This window comes from Physella acuta, unplaced genomic scaffold (assembly GCF_028476545.2).
Source record: "Physella acuta isolate Inbredline_101_S28 unplaced genomic scaffold, ASM2847654v3 ptg001661l, whole genome shotgun sequence".
NCBI lineage: Eukaryota > Metazoa > Mollusca > Gastropoda > Physidae > Physella > Physella acuta.
Genome location: NW_026733174.1, coordinates 190,200 through 207,952, shown reverse-complemented (window position 1 = coordinate 207,952; position 17,753 = coordinate 190,200). Strand labels below are relative to the sequence as shown.

At 33.2% G+C, this 17,753-nt stretch overlaps 1 protein-coding gene across 4 annotated transcripts; it reads right to left on the bottom strand.

The window, feature by feature from the left end:
* Positions 1-2,003: 2,003 nt before the first annotated feature.
* LOC131929662 (vasculin) lies at positions 2,004-12,811 on the bottom strand. 4 transcript variants are annotated; one of them, XM_059285977.1, is made up of 14 exons: positions 12,373-12,811; positions 11,349-11,424; positions 10,461-11,133; positions 10,249-10,357; positions 9,928-10,054; positions 9,535-9,726; positions 8,773-8,951; positions 8,613-8,682; positions 8,417-8,508; positions 8,156-8,257; positions 6,842-7,003; positions 6,410-6,636; positions 6,088-6,172; positions 2,004-5,992 (listed from the first exon to the last, which is right to left on the bottom strand). In XM_059285977.1, exons 4-14 carry the CDS (start codon positions 10,318-10,320, stop codon positions 5,843-5,845), a joined length of 1,458 nt encoding a protein of 485 aa, XP_059141960.1. In that variant the 5' UTR covers positions 10,321-10,357; positions 10,461-11,133; positions 11,349-11,424; positions 12,373-12,811; the 3' UTR covers positions 2,004-5,842. The 4 variants fall into 4 exon arrangements, with proteins under 4 accessions (XP_059141960.1, XP_059141962.1, XP_059141961.1 ...); XM_059285979.1 differs by having other exon boundaries at positions 12,681-12,811; XM_059285978.1 differs by lacking the exon at positions 11,349-11,424.
* Positions 12,812-17,753: the final 4,942 nt, after the last annotated feature.

Below are 17,753 nucleotides of genomic sequence, written 5' to 3'. Positions count from 1 at the left end.
CATGTCATGAGCTATACTAGATCTAGAGAAAGATCTTTCCAAGCTCTCTTGGATCAGTGTTTCTTCCAGACTCCCGGGGAGGGGGGGGGGGGGGGCACTTGATATTTTCGGGGGGGGGGGGGGGGGAGGGGGCTGTAGAAACTCTGTCTTTGACAGTGGCGTCGCTAGGTCGGGTGTCATCCGGTGTGGCAGCTCATGGTGTCACCCCCTTTTTTGTCTCTGTAAATTTTGCAGTTGGTGTATCACACCCCCCCCCCCCCCCACCCTGGTAAAAGCTTTAAAGTGTTCACGTTTAATACTATAAATGTTTATATATATATATATATATATATATATATATATATATATATATATATATATATATATATATATATATATATATATATATATATATATATATATAGTCGGTTAATACAGCTGGATGTAGTATTGTTTTCTCTATAGTTTGCATGTTTATGTCATAGTGTCGTCCCCCCCACCCGGGATCGTCATTATGTACTTTAAATAATTTTGAACTCGAACCATTCATTGAACTCGAAGAAACATATATTCTATATATCTTGCAATATTTTTGTCTAGGTGTCACCCCCCCCCCCCCCCCCCCCCCCCCCCCGTTTATCCGGGCTTGGGACCGACGAGATATCCCCGAAGGTTAATCTAAACCAGTGGTTCTTAACCTTTTTGGAGGTACCGAACCCCACCTGTTTCATACGTGTATTCATCGAACCTTTTTTTTAAAGTCTGCACTGACTAAATCCGATCGTGAATCATATGTCGGGTGTGTCTTGACCTATACTGAACCCCTGAGATTGACTCGCCGAACCCCTGGGTTTCGATCGAACCCTAGTTAAGAAACAATGATCGAGGTGACGTTTATATTTCTATATTATATGTCCTAAATTATTTTTTGTTTCAATTTCGAGACGGTAAACGTGTTAGACTAATTGGAGAGGAATCATCTGTCCCTAGCAAGGTACTCACGAGAACTATAATGCTTGAGAGGAGGAGACATTGGACAAGAAATTAAGACCAGAACAGACGGGTTTTCGTCAGTACATGTCAGTACTGATCACATAGCCACTATGCGCATAATTATTGAACATCCGATTGATTGGCTATCGCCTCTACTTCTACATGAACTTTATTGATTTTGAGAAGGCATTTGATAGTGTGGATAGAGATGTATTTTGGACGTTGATGAACCACTATGGGATCCCTCCCAAATTCAACAACAGTGAATCAGAGGCAGCCAGAATGACGCTTTGTCCTACTTGAAGGAATCGCCTAGAACGGAATACCGATCCACAGGAATGATAGCTACAGCAACCTGTATGGTCTTGACAAAGTAACCCAATTTTTTAAAAAAAGTAGTAATATACATAAAGCTTGTTTTAATATTTAAAGAGCTTTGGGTACGTGGGTATTATTAAATTTGTTCTTATAAACCTATCACAAACAGTAAAAAGTTTTATGCAGTTTATAATTTGCTATTTTTTTCAACACTTTTAAAGTGTTGAAAAAATTGTTGTTTTCGAATGGTTATAAATATTATGTAGAAGTATTTCGCTAAAGCCGTAAGCCTACGGAGACTATGGAGCTGACTGCATTTTTTTCATGAGTAAATACATTGAAAAAAACTTTAATTAAACCAACTTCAACTTCTTAACAAAATAATCAAGTGAAGTAGACACACGACAAACGCAAAAAGTGTAAAAATAAATAAATGTTGTATTATGAAGTTTAAAGAAGTTAAAAATGGCTAAGCTCTTAAGTCCGTGGCCCTAAGCAGAAATGCTTATGTAATTCGTATACCATGTCAGCAGTTTTAAATATGGTGGTATAGACACGCCTGTAGTGTGAACTACACTCCACAAAAAGGTTAGAAATTGCTGCTTACTAATTCTTCCTGTGTCCTTTATCAGGGTCAAATGTAAGCATGCTGGTGTAATCGGTCCCTGTTTAAAATACTATCATGACAGTCTAAAAATAAAACAGAACTAAGGTTCATAGTAAAAGTACATTAGGACTCATCTTTTTATTCAATACAGCATTTGAGCGAACAATGACAATTCAAAGGGGGCCAACCCGATGAAGTGAAAAACAAAAGCAGGGCAAATGTTACTTTGCTATGTCTGTTAATTATTTTAACAATTGTAATATGCATTAAAAATAACAATTTAACACTCTAAACCATAGAATGTAAGACATGAAGAAAAAAAAAAACAACAGCAGCCAGTGAATACTAACTGAAAATGGCATGCATACCCTTTAGACTTTTAGTTCTTCTTTGGACATCTGTTCAGACTGGCATACAAGCGAAACATAACACTGAACACAAAATTTTAATTAAAAAAAAAAAAAAAAAGCAAACCAAAACAAAAAAAAAACCCAACTCTGGACCAAATTGAACATTAATAATAAATGTGTATTCAACTCTATTGAATGACGCATTTTACATTTGCAAGGGATGGATGAATGTATACATCTGATGCTCAAAACACTAGCTGCTCCAAAGCTAATTGTAGTAGAAACTCAAGGTTTTATAAATATAATGAAATCCATTTGAAAACTTTATAGGAGTTAAATAATAAAAGTGAGTAGGTCGGGGGAAGAAATAAGGGTGAAAACAATGATTAAAAAATATAGCTGCCAGTTCTTTGTAGTTTCACCTTATAGTCATGCCACAAGCTGAATAAATTATTTATATTAAGATTAGCAATGCATTATTAGCCACTACAAGCCATACTTAAATACTAGATGCAACACATTGTGTACATTAATGTGGTTTAAATAACAGAGCTAGGGTTACTGTCATTTAAGCAGAGAAAGTCTAGAACAATTACACTAAGGTATGTGATTTAAGCATTTTCATTAATACCTGACATTTTAACATTATCCTCAACTTGTTTTCCTGATACTTGTTTAAAATAAATTAGTGCCAGAAACACAAGTTGAATTCTAAAAACAAAATACCTCTTGAAGAAATAAATCAATCTGTAAAGCTACCAGTATTGAATAACTTAACTCTGTAAGGTAAGCTTAGTTTTAATAACAGCAATTTCAATGACGTAACAATGTATCTAACAACAATTTTAATTGGTACACAAGCAAAATCAAGATCATTTCATAAAATTAAGCTTAATTCATTTGGTTAAGTTACATTCATCTGTTTTTTAATTATTCAAAAAACCCAATCTTATGCTACTGAATATAACAAAGTGCATCTAATTTAGCAACACCTTTTACAAATTGTCACTTATTGGTATGTTTCAATCCTGTCACACATGAAAATACTTTGCAATTAACTGCTTCTGCAAACTAAACAAAAAATACATTAACCGTTACAAATTTGATACAAGAAAACAGTGTTTCTTTAGTAACAAATTATATTTTAAAAATGCTTTCAGTTTTAAGCTAAAGAAAAAACTTCATTCTCATCTGAAGTCAAAAATAATTTTCTTTTACTCGTTACATTTTATTATTCCAAGTGATGAAACTTGTGGCTATGCTGATGTGATTTTGGAGGATGAATGGAATTATTATGTCAATTAGTATTATATCCACACACACAAAATTTGTTTTTTAAATTGATAAGTTAAATAGAATAAAGTTAAAGTTATGAAAATAATGAACATGAAATTAAAAGAAACAACTGCTTTTCATTGAAGAGCTTAGAATTTTAAAACAAATGATAAAGTAGGCATAAATTATTAGTCACTGGCAATAAAAAATTTTTTAATGAGATATCCTGAAAAGGGTTTGAATAAAAAAAAAAGCAAAGTTTAAAATTTTTATACAAATTTTAATTTTTATGATCATACATTAAATTTTTTTTAATGAGCTGTTATCTGTGAGACCTTATTACTGAATTTAAAGGGTGAATTTAGCAAGTAAACCATAGCCAGTGAAAAATGTAAAAAAAAAAATTTCTATAAGAAAGTTCTACAAGCAAAACAAACCAATCCAAATAAAACTTTAGAAAAATTAAAACAGTTCACAGAGTAATGTAATTCCGGTTACAAGGGAAAAAAAATCTCAAATTTTTAAATTGTTATTCTAAAATCTTCATTGCCATTTAGATATCAATGCTTTGGAATTAGAACAATAAATCAATTTTTTAAATGTATTTACACCATTACAACTAGTATGGACTTCTATTTAAAATATTCGCATTTATAGAAAATTAAATGTAAAGAAATACAGAAAAGTACAATTTTTTAAAACAACCGTTGTGTATTTATTCCTGCTTAGCCACCATTTTATTAACAGAGGGGGAAAGTAGCCTTTGAAAGTGGAGAGTGCATTTCATCATTTTCATACTGTGAAATATGATAATGCAAGAAATAATTTAAGAAAAGAATACATACATTTAGAATTTAAGTTGTGAAGAAGGCACTGAATATGTTGAAACAGGAAAACATTTCATTTACACGTTATTCTAATCAAAATGTGTCTTAGAACTGCCTCCTACTGGTATGTTTTATTTGTATGTATTATGATTTCAACTGCACAATTTCTTTGTTTTTTTTAGTAAACCATGGAATGTATTGTGAGCACCAATACATTTTCTGAATTTGTTTAAATAAAATCCACCACTGAATGATGTAAGTACCGCACATGTGTATGTATACACATATATAACTTTTAAATTAAAATACTTTAGTCAGAGAAAGTTTGCAAGCATGTAATATATAGAAGAAAATATCTATTCAACACTTTTTAAAAAAGATGAACAACTTTAGAAAGACTACTAATCAACAATAAAATTTTAAAAGGTCTACTGATATGCTTAATATTGTTATGTCACATAAGCAATAATCTGTTTCTGTAATTTTAAATACCGGTAATTCAGAAATGTTTTGTCACAATCATTTAAACACATGTAAACATTTGGATTACAAATTTTTAAGTAAATTTTACAAAAGGATTTTATTTTAAAACTAGATCTTGCACATGCTATAAACAATTTTTTAATAACTTATTTACAATAAAAAAGCTTTCATTATAACACTCAATTATAAGAGCTATGGAAATATTTACTTTAAAAAAGTTGATTTAGGTAGCATTAATTGGCTACAGCACTCTATACAATGTGTCATCACATTAGGAAATTATGAAAAGGGTTTTTTGAAATAATATGTACACAAACAAAATTATTAAAGAGTCTCTACCTCTTAATGAAGTACCAATCATTCTGGACTAAAAATATTAACACTTCTGAATGAGATTTACAAGTTGACAAGAAAAAAATGGTGCTTAAGAATAATGTCGTTTAAAATCAAACACAAAAAGTCTGCATATCAGTGTTTTCAGACATTTCTCTATTTTAACAGATACATTCACTAACATGATAATTTAACAAAAGAAAGCCAGGGATATTTTTTTTTTGGATTTGCTTATCTATTGCCCCAATAATTAATGTGTGCTTTCAAAGCATATTCTGAAAATGAAGTTACTCTGTAATAAAATGTAGGCATTTAATAAAATGGATTTTAACAAATTTTCTGCAGATATATTGAACTACCATGCAGGCAATACCACACAGGAATCTAAAAGAAATTAGCCACTGCAACAACTGAGACAGAAATATTCAAACAAAAAAACTTAAAACCTTTTCCTTCAAAATTTATTTGTATTTTTTTTTTATCCACACATTTTACATTTCCTTGGTCCATAGATTTTTATCTCCTATATAAAAAAAAATTAAATTAACATCTGGAATACTTCAGGCTTCTTGATCTCTGACAATAAAACCTGATCAATAATATATATCTTAAATTTAAATAAAAAAATAAACCCATCTCTTCCACTGTATGAAGTGTTGAAATGGCAACTCTGGGTATCACAAGGTCTTGTTTTTATCATTTTCTTCTGATTCATTAAGAGTAGCGTTTAGCAGACCATTGGTGAAGTTATTCTCTGGTTTGAAGTTGAGTGCATTACGCAAAGTTGTTTTCAGTCCATTTTTCTGACCATTGCAGTGATTTTTTAGCTAGAAATGTGTTTTAAAAAAGCATAATATGAGCTTCATATTTCAGAAAATCTTTTCTGACTTAAATATTAGAAACAAATAATTGTGATACTTACCCTATGTTGGAACTCTCTAATCTCATCATCTGTAATAACATACTCAGTGTTGTCTTCCTCCACCCAGCCCATAGACAAAAGTAACCTGCAAATTATATACAATATATATGATAACATTTTTTATTTCGCCAAAAACAAATAATGTAAAAGGAAGTTAAAACTTTTGAATATCTAAAGTGAGGTAATAAGTTAAGGGAAATACAGCTTAACAAATAGTTATAAAATATTTTGATAAAGATAAAAATCTGACTTATTGTAACTACTTTTTTAATAAATATCAGGGGTTCAAAATAAAAATAATTAGGATGTTTATAAATCATACCTCTTTTCTTCCTCTTCTCCAGATAAATTAATGTGATCCACCTCATTGATTAATGCTTCACCATTGCCATAAGATTCTCCATTTACTGTCTTGCTAAAATCCCCATTAACTTTTAATGAACTATTAACACCATGTTTGCCACTTTCATTTTCACCAATATGGTTCCCATTCATTTGACTATATGTAATTTCTTCATTCATTGGGCTCTCATCAGAGTCTTTCACCGGCTAGAACAAAATGTATATTTAAAATAGTTTATATTAAAAAATATATTTTATCATCTTGTAATTTATAAAGCTAGACAAGTAATTCCAATGTACAATGGCTAGAACAAAATGTATATTTAAAATATTATATTAAAAGATATATTTTATCATCTTGTAATTTATAAAGCTAGACAAGTATTTCCAATGTACAATAAAAAAAATATACCTGTTTCTTGTCAATTGCATTTTGATTTTGGTCTTGGTAACTATCACCATTTCGTGGGCTACTCTCATTTCTAATTGCTCTAAGGAAATCGCTTTTCTTATCCCCAAGCTTTTTTGGCTGGGTAACAATAGCCAGATCTGGAGTTGGGCTCTGACGAGTTACCTGTATGTTAAAAATGTATACAGATGCTAGTTTCTATTTATTTTGCAAACAAGTAAAAAGACGTGTATAAAGACTTTGTACAAAAATATGTATTGGCTTAAAACTAAGGTATTTATAAAATTATTTGCAAATTATTTTATTAATCAATAGTTATCAAACTAAACATTGAGGAATATTGTTTAATTTATAAAACCACACATCCAATACATCAATTTGGCTATCTATCTCAAGAAATAAAGAAAATTTCAGAGCAAGTCTCTTAACGACTAACACTTTTTCTGAACAGTAAAGAACTATTTTTTCTTCTAGAAATTGTTGAATCAAAGCTCCCGGTGTCTAAGTTTTCTCTACATTGTTTTTCAAAAATCAAGTTTTTAATCGTCAAACTAGGTCATATAGCAGCAATTTATCGTTGTAATTACTTCTGGCAGTTTTCTCATTCAGTTGATTTTGTATTTTATATATTTTTTTTTGTAAAAACCACATGCAAACTGACATTTTTTAACACTGCGAAATGCCGTTCAGCTGCCAAACATTTACATCGCCGCATTATAAAATTAACCTAAATGAAAGTATTTATGCCAATACTAATCCGATCCATGATTTTTTAAATAGAAAAATGGACATACTTTTGTTTTCTTTAAATAAAAACTCATGAAAAGTTAATCTTACTATCATTAATTTTCCTGGCAGAATGTATTTTTTTTCCCCACAAAAAAAAAACAACAAAAACACGGTTGTTTGATCTTTAAAACTAAGTCATCTTTCTTCAGATAAATAATTACTTAACATTTATATTAGTGTAAAGGGCATTCAATTAAGATTAATTTATTATCAGTAATATGTGGGCTTTAAAAGATATGAGTGGTTTTGCCGCAGGAGTACTGAAAACAATTCCAGTAAAACATGAAAATAATTACGAGCATAAAGAGTTAAAATAAAAGCTTGTAATTCAAACTTAAATGTTCTTTATATTTTTATAGGTTATACTATCTTAAATCATTGAAAAACAGATAAAAGCTATTTCTATGACTAGAATTTTCACACAAATCCTGTTTAAAACTTGTAAAAACCTGAATTTACTTTTGACACTGCCTTTTCAATTTCATTTAAAAGTAATATATTTCTTATTTTAGAAGCTTAATATCTCACCTCTTTATGGTTAGTTTTATTAGAAGGACTAAGTGGTGATGAATCTCTAATGCTGCCATTCATGCGAACTGGCTCACGACCATTCTTTTTTACTTGACCATTCTAGGGGTTAAAAGCATAAACTAAGTTAATAAAAACCAATAAATTTTAAGCAATTGATCTGTCTAGCAACATCTATAAATACAAAGAATACTTTCTAATTTGGCAGGAAAAATAAAACATTTTAAAAAGATGTTATGATTGAGTTGTAAAGATACTTACTTTACTGGGAACTAATGCCTTGTAGATTCCAGGTGATGTATTCTTTAACAAATCAGGAGATTCCTCATTTCTATTAGGCTTAGGGGGGTTCTCTACAGATGTAAGTTTAATTATTAAAAAAAAAAAACCCCAAGTAATTTAACATTATTGATACTAAAAATATTCTCTAAGTTGTCAATAGCCTAAAAATAATTACCCCAAACTCCAGATGCAGGTTTAGTTGGTTTCACTTCTGTCACAGTTTCACCAGAACCAACAAGGGAGGGCTGTAGTTAAACAAAGTAGATTAAAGCTTTTTTATAAAAATAATTATGGGCTTATTTTATTCTCAACTTAAAAATCTTCAGCATACTTACAAAATCATCAGTGAAAGGTCGGTCTCTCTCATTTCCTTTATTTTTGTTTTTCCCATCATCATCTCTAGTATCTTTATGATAGTCTTTGTCATAATGACTACGCTTATGAGGACCTTGATGGTAGTAAGGGGGTTCATAAAGCTCGTAATGAGGACTAAAATCTGCACCATTCACCTGAGGTAAAAAAAAATGTACTAAAAATGAAAATGCAAAAAAAAAAAAAAGGTTTTAATATGAATAGTTTTTTAATTTTACTACTCGGAAGCCAAGCTGCATTTTTATTTGCTAAGTGTGCTTAACATTTAACGAGCCAATCCGCGACGTAGCATACACAGCTATTCAGTTGTTTTATTTTCTGCTTTCCAGTAATTCATAATTTGTGAATTCGACACTACCAATGTTGCGACTGAAAATGTTTGCTTTAAAACACTATCACTGGAGAGCGATGGAGGAGGGTTAGATAGTCGGCTTGCTGCGTCATGAAGAGAATTTTATATATAATATATATATATATATATATAGATACAACATAACACACAACTCAGCACATTTGAAATGCTAGCCAAGATAAACAGGTATACAAGTAACAAACTGGTTGGTTATAATCATCTTTTACAAAACCTATCACCTAAAGGATTTTAAAATGCTATTTACCTAACTGACCATGCTAGAGATATTGATGTATGTTGAAGTAAGCAGATTATACATATGCTTATGCAGGAATATTTATAAGATGATTGTATAATAAAATACTCACCTGAGGAAATCTACCAGGATTATACTTCGTATCACGACTACCTTGACGGGCTAGAGAAGGCTGTGAGCTGTATTGCATACTGTATTTTTCATAATTGTAATTAGGTGCATAGTACCCATAATTATAGGGATATCCATAATAATCATCATCCACAGAATGGTGGCGATATTTTCCTTGGCTTGGAGGATAGCGTTTAGCTGAAATACATGCCCAAAAAGGTTAACATGCTAAGATCTCTCAGGTTTTCACATAAACTAAGTTTTGCTAAAGTAAACATATTTTGTAAAACTTTTTTGGATTATGTTTACATTATTCAAGTATAAAATTGCAAATCATATTTAAGGTATTACCATAAAAATTTGTAGTAAATGAACATGTCTACAAATGAATATACTTACAATCATGAAAATCAAATGAAGTTTGTCTATGAAGTCTATTATAATCAGATCGTGGATGATATGGATCTTCTCTACGCTGTCGATTTCTTTCACCCTGGTAATTACTTAGCTTTTGACTTTGAGATTTCTGTGGATAAATACAGTTCAATGCAGATTCATGTATGTATTTAGTAAGTATGAATGGTGTAAATATACCTTTCACATCATAATAGTATGATAAAAACAGTCACACTTCTGTCACATTAGTAGCAATGACAAATTAGTAATGCCAAAATCATATAAAATAAAATTTAGAACTTTTTGTAAAAGAAATATGCTTACTGAAGAATCTGTGGTTGGAAACTTAAGCCATGGTGGTGCGAAATCCTGCTTGGGCACATTGCTTTCAGCCATCACTTTATAAAATTCCAATCACAAGCACATTATTCACCTGCAACAAAATGAGCAAGAAATTTTATTGTTAAAAACTTTAAAAATAAAACATGCACAAGGAAAAGATAATTTAACACCTAAATATAAACAAAATTACAAACCTTTTTACAATCACATCCACAAGCAAAAAATGTGTCCAGCTTACAGAATGTTGGTGGCTTGGGGTTAATGATTTGAGAAATAAAAATCCTTTCAAACACTTGAGATCTAAGGCACTTGAAATGGGTGATAATTTACATAAATATTCACTTTTAAATTTTCTTAAGCAGATTATTTACATTGAATTGAGACCTGTAGAATAACATATCTTAAATTATTAAAATTTACTCTGCTAAGACATGTCCATTTTGAAAATTGCTGCCAGCTTCGTAAGCGTTGGATGGTTCAATTTAAATCAATGCTTGCATCACTTTATCCTGCCGAGCCTCTATAGGTACTGTTATTTTCTATACTGTGAGCTGCGGTCCAGGCACAAGCCTCCTTGCTTGTTTTATTTTCTAATACTGCATCTTTTTAATGATTGATGTAGTCTTTAAAGAAAATTGAAGGACTAATCAATATAGTGGATTGATAATGTTTTAAACGAACTTCACATGACTATTATGAATGTATTTCAGCATATGGAATCGTAATGGAGCAGGATTAATGCATTTTTAAAAAAGTTCTTTTCAAGCCTTTTTTGGATAATGTCACAGGTTTTTAAAATATTTCTGCTATAATAGTTCACACCAGCTTTTTAAAATTTATTTCAGAACTTCGGGTTGGCCTTGATACCTGGGACAAGAATAAATTAAAAATAATTAAAATGGTGCATGCGCACAAAAGATACTGTTGCTAAAAGTTAAGTGACTTTAAAATTCACCATAATTATAGTAGACACTATCAAGTTTTGTTATAATTAATTAAAAGAAAATGCAGGCTTGCAAAAATTGTCTAGCTAAATAAACAGTTGAGGAGATTAGAAAGGCCTTATGCAAATCTACACTTACAAAAAATGAGGAAAAACTGTATTATGCTGCTTGATTTTTTTTAATGCTGCTTGATTTTTTACAAATTCCTCTTGAACTAAAACAATAGAATAGTAGGCCTAATTAAAATGCAATGAGACTTTTTTAAGACTCTTTCAAAAAATAGGTATGTTAGGTTGTAAGTAGTATTGCAATATTGAGTAGTTTTATGGTTAGAAATTAGGACTATGGGAATGGTAGGACTAAGGTTGGAGTTAGGGATAGCATTGACTATTGACACTAGCAATGCCATGTGTGTATTGTAGTAACCTAACACCCCTTTTTAAGAATATTCTATTATCTGACACAGGTAAAAAAAAAACAATTTAAGACAATATAAGAGCAGCACTATTTATAATGTGCTTTATTTTTATAAGAAAAAGCATTAGGACTATGGTTAAAGTTTAGTTTTATATCTGCTACCTGGATAATTAATTATGCACTGAAGGCCTAAATCTTCACTAATTAATCAGAGCTTAGGCCTAAGTGTTTTATTAAGTAGGCCTTGATGGCCTAATAATAATTATGCATCAGATTTAGTTAGTGCTTCACATTTTTAAGTTCACATAAATAAAGTAAATATCAGGTGAGATAACATGTTTTTAATCAGCCTAGTATTCAGGTTTCCAACCAATTTTCCCAAGTTTTTTCTATTACAAACATTAAGGGATGTGTCTTTTATTGCTGCAAATTATGACAGCAATCACGTCAAAAATGAAAAAAAAGGTTACCAAAAGTATCTAGTCATTTTATCAATAACAGCAAAATAATAAAAATTGGACATCACAATGGATGACACTGTCATTGCATTGACAGGGTATGAACTTGAAGGCATTTGTCTATTCGATGGGTTCGAAACCTGCAACATCCGTCACTGGATGACAGTCACACATCTCTAGATCTTGTCTGATCTAATCCAGATCTAGAGATCTAAACACTAGACAGAGCAGTCATGAGTCCTAGTGTGGACGAAAATATAAAAAAAAAAAACAAAAGATTAGCCTACATTGATTCTTGTTGATAGTGAAACTATTCCAGGATTGAGGAGTGATTCAGCATGCCTTTGACACAATGATTTTTATCAAGGACTTGATTGATTTATAATAAATATGAATTAGACTAGAGTTCTACTAAGTTGACGGTAGACGATAGTGAGCGGGATTCTCACTGACTGCGCCAAGATTCCAAGATAAAAACTTAAAAAGGTACACAAACAAGCGGTGCAGGTCAAGGAAACAAGCTGGTTTGTTTGTGTTGTTATATTATTAAATAAAAAGTACGCAATCTCACATACTATTGTCAATAAATACGTACACTAAAAATGCAACCGCAAGATAGTTTTAACCTAACAAAATGAATAATTATTTTAGAATAAATATTTTCGACGGAACGGTTTACATGAGCACGTCTCAAAACAATACACTAGGAAAAGAAGATGGCGCCCGTTTTCCCAGAATGCAACAACCAGCTACTATATTACTCTCGACTTTGTTTTGCAGTTCTTTGTTGAAGGAAAATTGATCATTTTTTAACTGTGTGTTTTGTTTTAATGATGAAATTGAAGAAAGGGTTTTTTAAACAATGGATCTTGAACGAATGTTATATATCTATTTATTTCATGGAATTCTAATACCTTATAATTGAATCTTTAATTTTGTTCCTATTGCTATATTTATCTCTCGTGTCATGTGGTAGATCTGATTTTCAAAATATAAAACCAGGGTCAAACGAATCAAACTTTAATTTTTAAAATGTATTTTTATTAATATTAATTTTTAAATGTAGTTATAATCCTTACCTTACCTTTGCAACTATTTTTCTTCCGTGTTCAATCTACTAAAAAATTATAATTGAGAACAGGTATAGATCTAGATCTAAAGGGAGTCAACAATAGTTGTTTATGCCAAAGCGTAAAATGCAGTCATCGTCAGACACGTGCGCTTGAATCTCACGCGGGGCTACTGATCACTTGTTGCTGAAAGTATATTTAATATTGTATTTTTTTAAAACCGTGATTAAACTTCACGATTTGCTCATGAGTATGGGATCTCTTGAGATATTACTTAATGGATATAAAATCCTCGTAAAAATGTAACTTAATAAAAGTTATTAACTTACCGGTTTAGGCTTTGGCAGGATTTTGTTATGGGGAGGGGAAGAAGGGGGGGGGGGGGGACAATTTTTAAAATAGGTATTTGTATACAGGCATATATGCAGTGGCGTATCTAGGGGAGGGGTTCGCTCTCCGTGTGAGCATTTTTAGGACAGTGGCGCCTTTTTCGAAAAATACAAATTATTTAAAACCCGCAAGAACAGTCATTGATGAATAACTTAATTAACGAAAGTGAGTGTGTGGTTGTACTGACTGTTGGTTAATGAAGGCACCTATCTTGTCTTTGGCATTTGTATTTCTCTGTTGGTTAACGAAAGTGGCTATCATTCTTGTGGTCGGTGTGTGTGTTTAACTGTTGGTTAGTGAACAGTGTTTCTTCCAGACTTTTTTCTCCGGGGGGGGGGGGGAGGCGGTAGACTTTCTTCGGGGGGGGGGGGGGGGCGGACACTGTTAAAAGTTTATATTTTCTATATAAATTATAAAAATTTCATTTCGTTCGGGTTGGGGGGGGGGGGGGCGGTAGAATTTTTTCGGCGGGGGGGGGGGGGGGGACGACTCAACGTAATAGTCTGTAAGATGTGTCTGTCCGTCCTAGTTTAACAGTTGCTCTACAATTCGTGTAAGTTGGAAGAAAAATTGTTGCCGGGTTGATAATAACAAGTTGTCTTTGCCGAACTCCGTAAGTTTGTGACGGTGTGTGATGAGGGGGAGGGGGGGGGGGGGTTTCAGATGGTGTGACGTCGCTTTTTTGCATTATAAAAAAGCAATTTTGGAAAACGAGTTTTAGCCGTTATTTTGCGTTTTAGAAAACTGTTTAATAAATTGTAATAGGAATTGATCAAAATACTCTATGTTGACAGAATTCTGACAAGATTTTGGAAAAATATCGATGTTTTTAGAAAAATTCAACAGCATTTTTGAGAGGGGTTGTAGGCTTAGGTGTGGCGTCATTTTAGGGGGGGGGGGGTCTGGCTTTTTGTGACGACGTGTGACGGAGGGGAGGGGGGAGGTAAAAATCGTCAAAAAAAGCGTGACTTCATTTATGGATGACCCCTTACTTAATTTTTTTTTATACTCATCATCTTTTTCCATTGCGGGGTCTGGTGGCACTGTAGTTCCGCCCCTGCCCTGTATACGCCACTGATGCCTTTTATAGCGTCCTAATTTAAAAACTAATTTTATCTACTCGCTACTGTACATCTTCCTTTTTATGTGCGGATCTGATCAGATAGTTTTTAACATTTCAACTGTTTTTTTTTTCCACAACCCTATGACTATAGTGCTATACTGAAACAACTGAGAATATGTACACATATTTAGGCTATCATCCCTCTTAACGTCCCCTTTCTTCCTAAGACGTTGAGTAGGCCTAGATGTATAATAATCCTTTTTATAAAACTCTGCTTGCTAGAGTGTCCTACAGACTTTATTTTTAATAGCGAATGTTAAGGATAATGTTTCTCTATTTCTAAAACGAAAGAAAGCACCAGCCGAACAAAAACTACTTTGTGCTTTGTGGACTGTAGTTAAAACTTGACCATCGTTTAACAATGATTCTTCGTCGATTGCTGTTGACCGGACGCTCCACAGTGCCATGACCCCCACCCTTTCTCTGACCCTCCCCCCCCCCCCCCGCCACTATCTAAATTGCTATTGGTGGACGTGTTATGTGCCTCCCTGTCGAATGGCTGAAAGACGTGCTTGACTACACAAGTGGTAGATAGCCCAGCATTGTGCTCCTCCGTGTAAATAGACTGTTCTAAGATGGGAGGTAACTCGAACAGTGAAAGAGTGCCCCATGCAGACAACACGATAATATAGCTACAATCTCGGCCGGGCCTTCACTCCTGCTCTGTTGACCATTAGTCCAGAGGAGATACACCTACTTAATATATTTGTGAAGAATAGTGTTAGATATTTTATTTGTTAAAGCCCAAAAAAAAAAAAAAAATTAACTGCATGCATGAATCCCTTTCAGGATGACTGTGCCGTCTTGTCTTACATCATTAGGTCAATGTCCGGTTTGTCTTTACTGCTGCTGACGTTTGTAGCAGAGACCAAAATCGTCCATTACAGGGGAGTCTTTACCAAGTGTACGTCAAGACAGGATCACACAGTAACGGTACCAACAAGATATTGCCTGACCAAATACATGTAAACGGATATGATAAAACATGGAAGTTCTAACCGCTACAATTTTCAATAACCTTCTTCTTCGTTCTTAATTTTTAGTGTTGGGAGCGATCGAGCCTTATCTGCCAGAGGGTTTGAACTCGAGACTTTTTTCGAATTAACAATTCTTCACAATTAATTAAGGATTACGTGTCAACTGGTTATGCGCCATTGAGTCCATTGACTCCGATTTCAGCCTGCTTTTCTTTTTGGATTTGCTTCCATAGCCTTTGTCCAACAAAGAACAAAGATTTGAAGTTGTTCCCCAGCTAACGAGCCTCATCTGCCCGAGGGTTCGAACCATGAGCTTTACCGACTCGACCACGCCGACCCCTTAAGTAACATACACATTATATATACCACACTGTACGCACCATACCAACCACCACCGCTAAAGGTTATTTAAAAAATTAACAAACTACGTCATGGTTTTTTCGTCAAGAAAAAAGTCGATTTGTATACCAAAATGGAAGGTCAGAACACCTGCGATCAATCAACAATGAAGACGGTCTTCCTGTGGCCAAACACTTCAACAAGAGTGGGCATGACTTAAAAAAGGACTTTTGTGTAAGCGCCGTTCGGTTTTGCCACAATTTTAAAAATCGCCTTAGCACTGAAACGCGACTAATACTTAAATTTGGTACACGGGCACCCGATGGCTTGAATGAACAGATATCTTTCACCTAACAACCCCCCCTCCCGCATACACCACGCCCCCAACCCCACCCCTATACGGTGTCCAAGCGTCCTTCTCACGCGTCTTTTCTTTTGGATATCGTGGCTAGCAGACAAGACGTGTTTTCACTGTCTAGCTAAGTCAAAAAATGTGTTACTGTTTGTCTTTATTTGTCTAATCTGTAATCACACTGTTGTGTGCTGACGAAGACCTTGGGTCGAAACGTCCATAGTACTTGTAACTGTCTTTAACTTGTGAGGTAACTAATACTATCTGTTTTATTACTAATTTGACTTTTACATGTTATAAATACACATGTAATTGAAATACAATTACTAGATTCTAAGATGTTTAGATTCACGTGCTACCATTAGGTTAAAACAGCTGCAAATAATGGCTTAATGGTGAGTTACTGTGTTGCTAAACAACGGCATACCAGGTCACCCTTTCAGTGTCGTGCTTGTAAGGGTGGGATGGGGGTGGGGGTGTCAAAGGCTGGTCTGTTTGGTCCAGTTCATTTTGGTGTCGCACTTAGCCGCGGACCGCCGCTCAAGCATGCCAGTGAACTGTCGCCGTTTGAAGAAGGATATGGCAGCACTAAACCCCTGCAGTTTTCTGGTTGGGAGGGGGGGTATCAGATATCTGAGGGGCTGGAGCCGGGGTGTTGAAAGGAAAAGAGTTCTACACAGCAACATATTGCAAGCTGTTGTAAGCTTAGTAATTTAAGTTTTTAATATGTACCTGCGCCATATATATATATATATATATATATATATATATATATATATATATATATATATATATATATATATATATATATATATATATATATATATATATATATACAGGGGTGGACTGGCCCGCCGGTCTCCCGGAAAAATCCTGGTGGGGCCCTTAGACATGGTGTTTATTTTGTAATTATAAACAAGTCTGAAATTCAGAACAATAGTTGTTTGTTTTTACGGGTGTGTTTAAAAATGTGTTAACGTCAACTAAAAAAATTGTAAAACTTATTTAAATTTACAATATCTAATCCTGTGTGTAAAAAAGCCAAACAAAAACACAGTGTAATAAATCGCTCAGGAGTGAAACTTTAGGAGAAAAATGACCGTAACAAGTGCGGCAGTTTTGTCGTGGCAGCGATCATAACTCACGTGATCAAATAACAGCGGTTCTAAAACTTTGGGAGTTTGTGTACAGATGGGGCGATTCCAATGGAAGAAACACACGTCATTGTGAACTCTCGGCAGATTAACGTCACGTTAATACATACACAAAAACTATACTCCTATTATAGACTACTGTATTATATCTAAAATGAAAAATGTTTTTTCTGTTTGATACATTAAAATTATAGCCCATCAGCTTGTGTTTTTGTTTTGCTATTGTTTTCCTCCAATATGTTCCATGACTGCTGTTCAAACTC

Excerpts from the sequence above, each read along its gene's own strand:
- LOC131929662 (XM_059285977.1), bottom strand. The coding sequence starts at position 10,320 with ATGGCTGAAAGCAATGTGCCCAAGCAGGATTTCGCACCACCATGGCTT. Across the intron at positions 10,055-10,248 it reads TTCCAACCACAGATTCTTCA|AAATCTCAAAGTCAAAAGCT; the intron begins GTAAGCATATTT and ends ATTTATCCACAG. Across the intron at positions 8,258-8,416 it reads AGGCATTAGTTCCCAGTAAA|AATGGTCAAGTAAAAAAGAA; the intron begins GTAAGTATCTTT and ends TTTAACCCCTAG.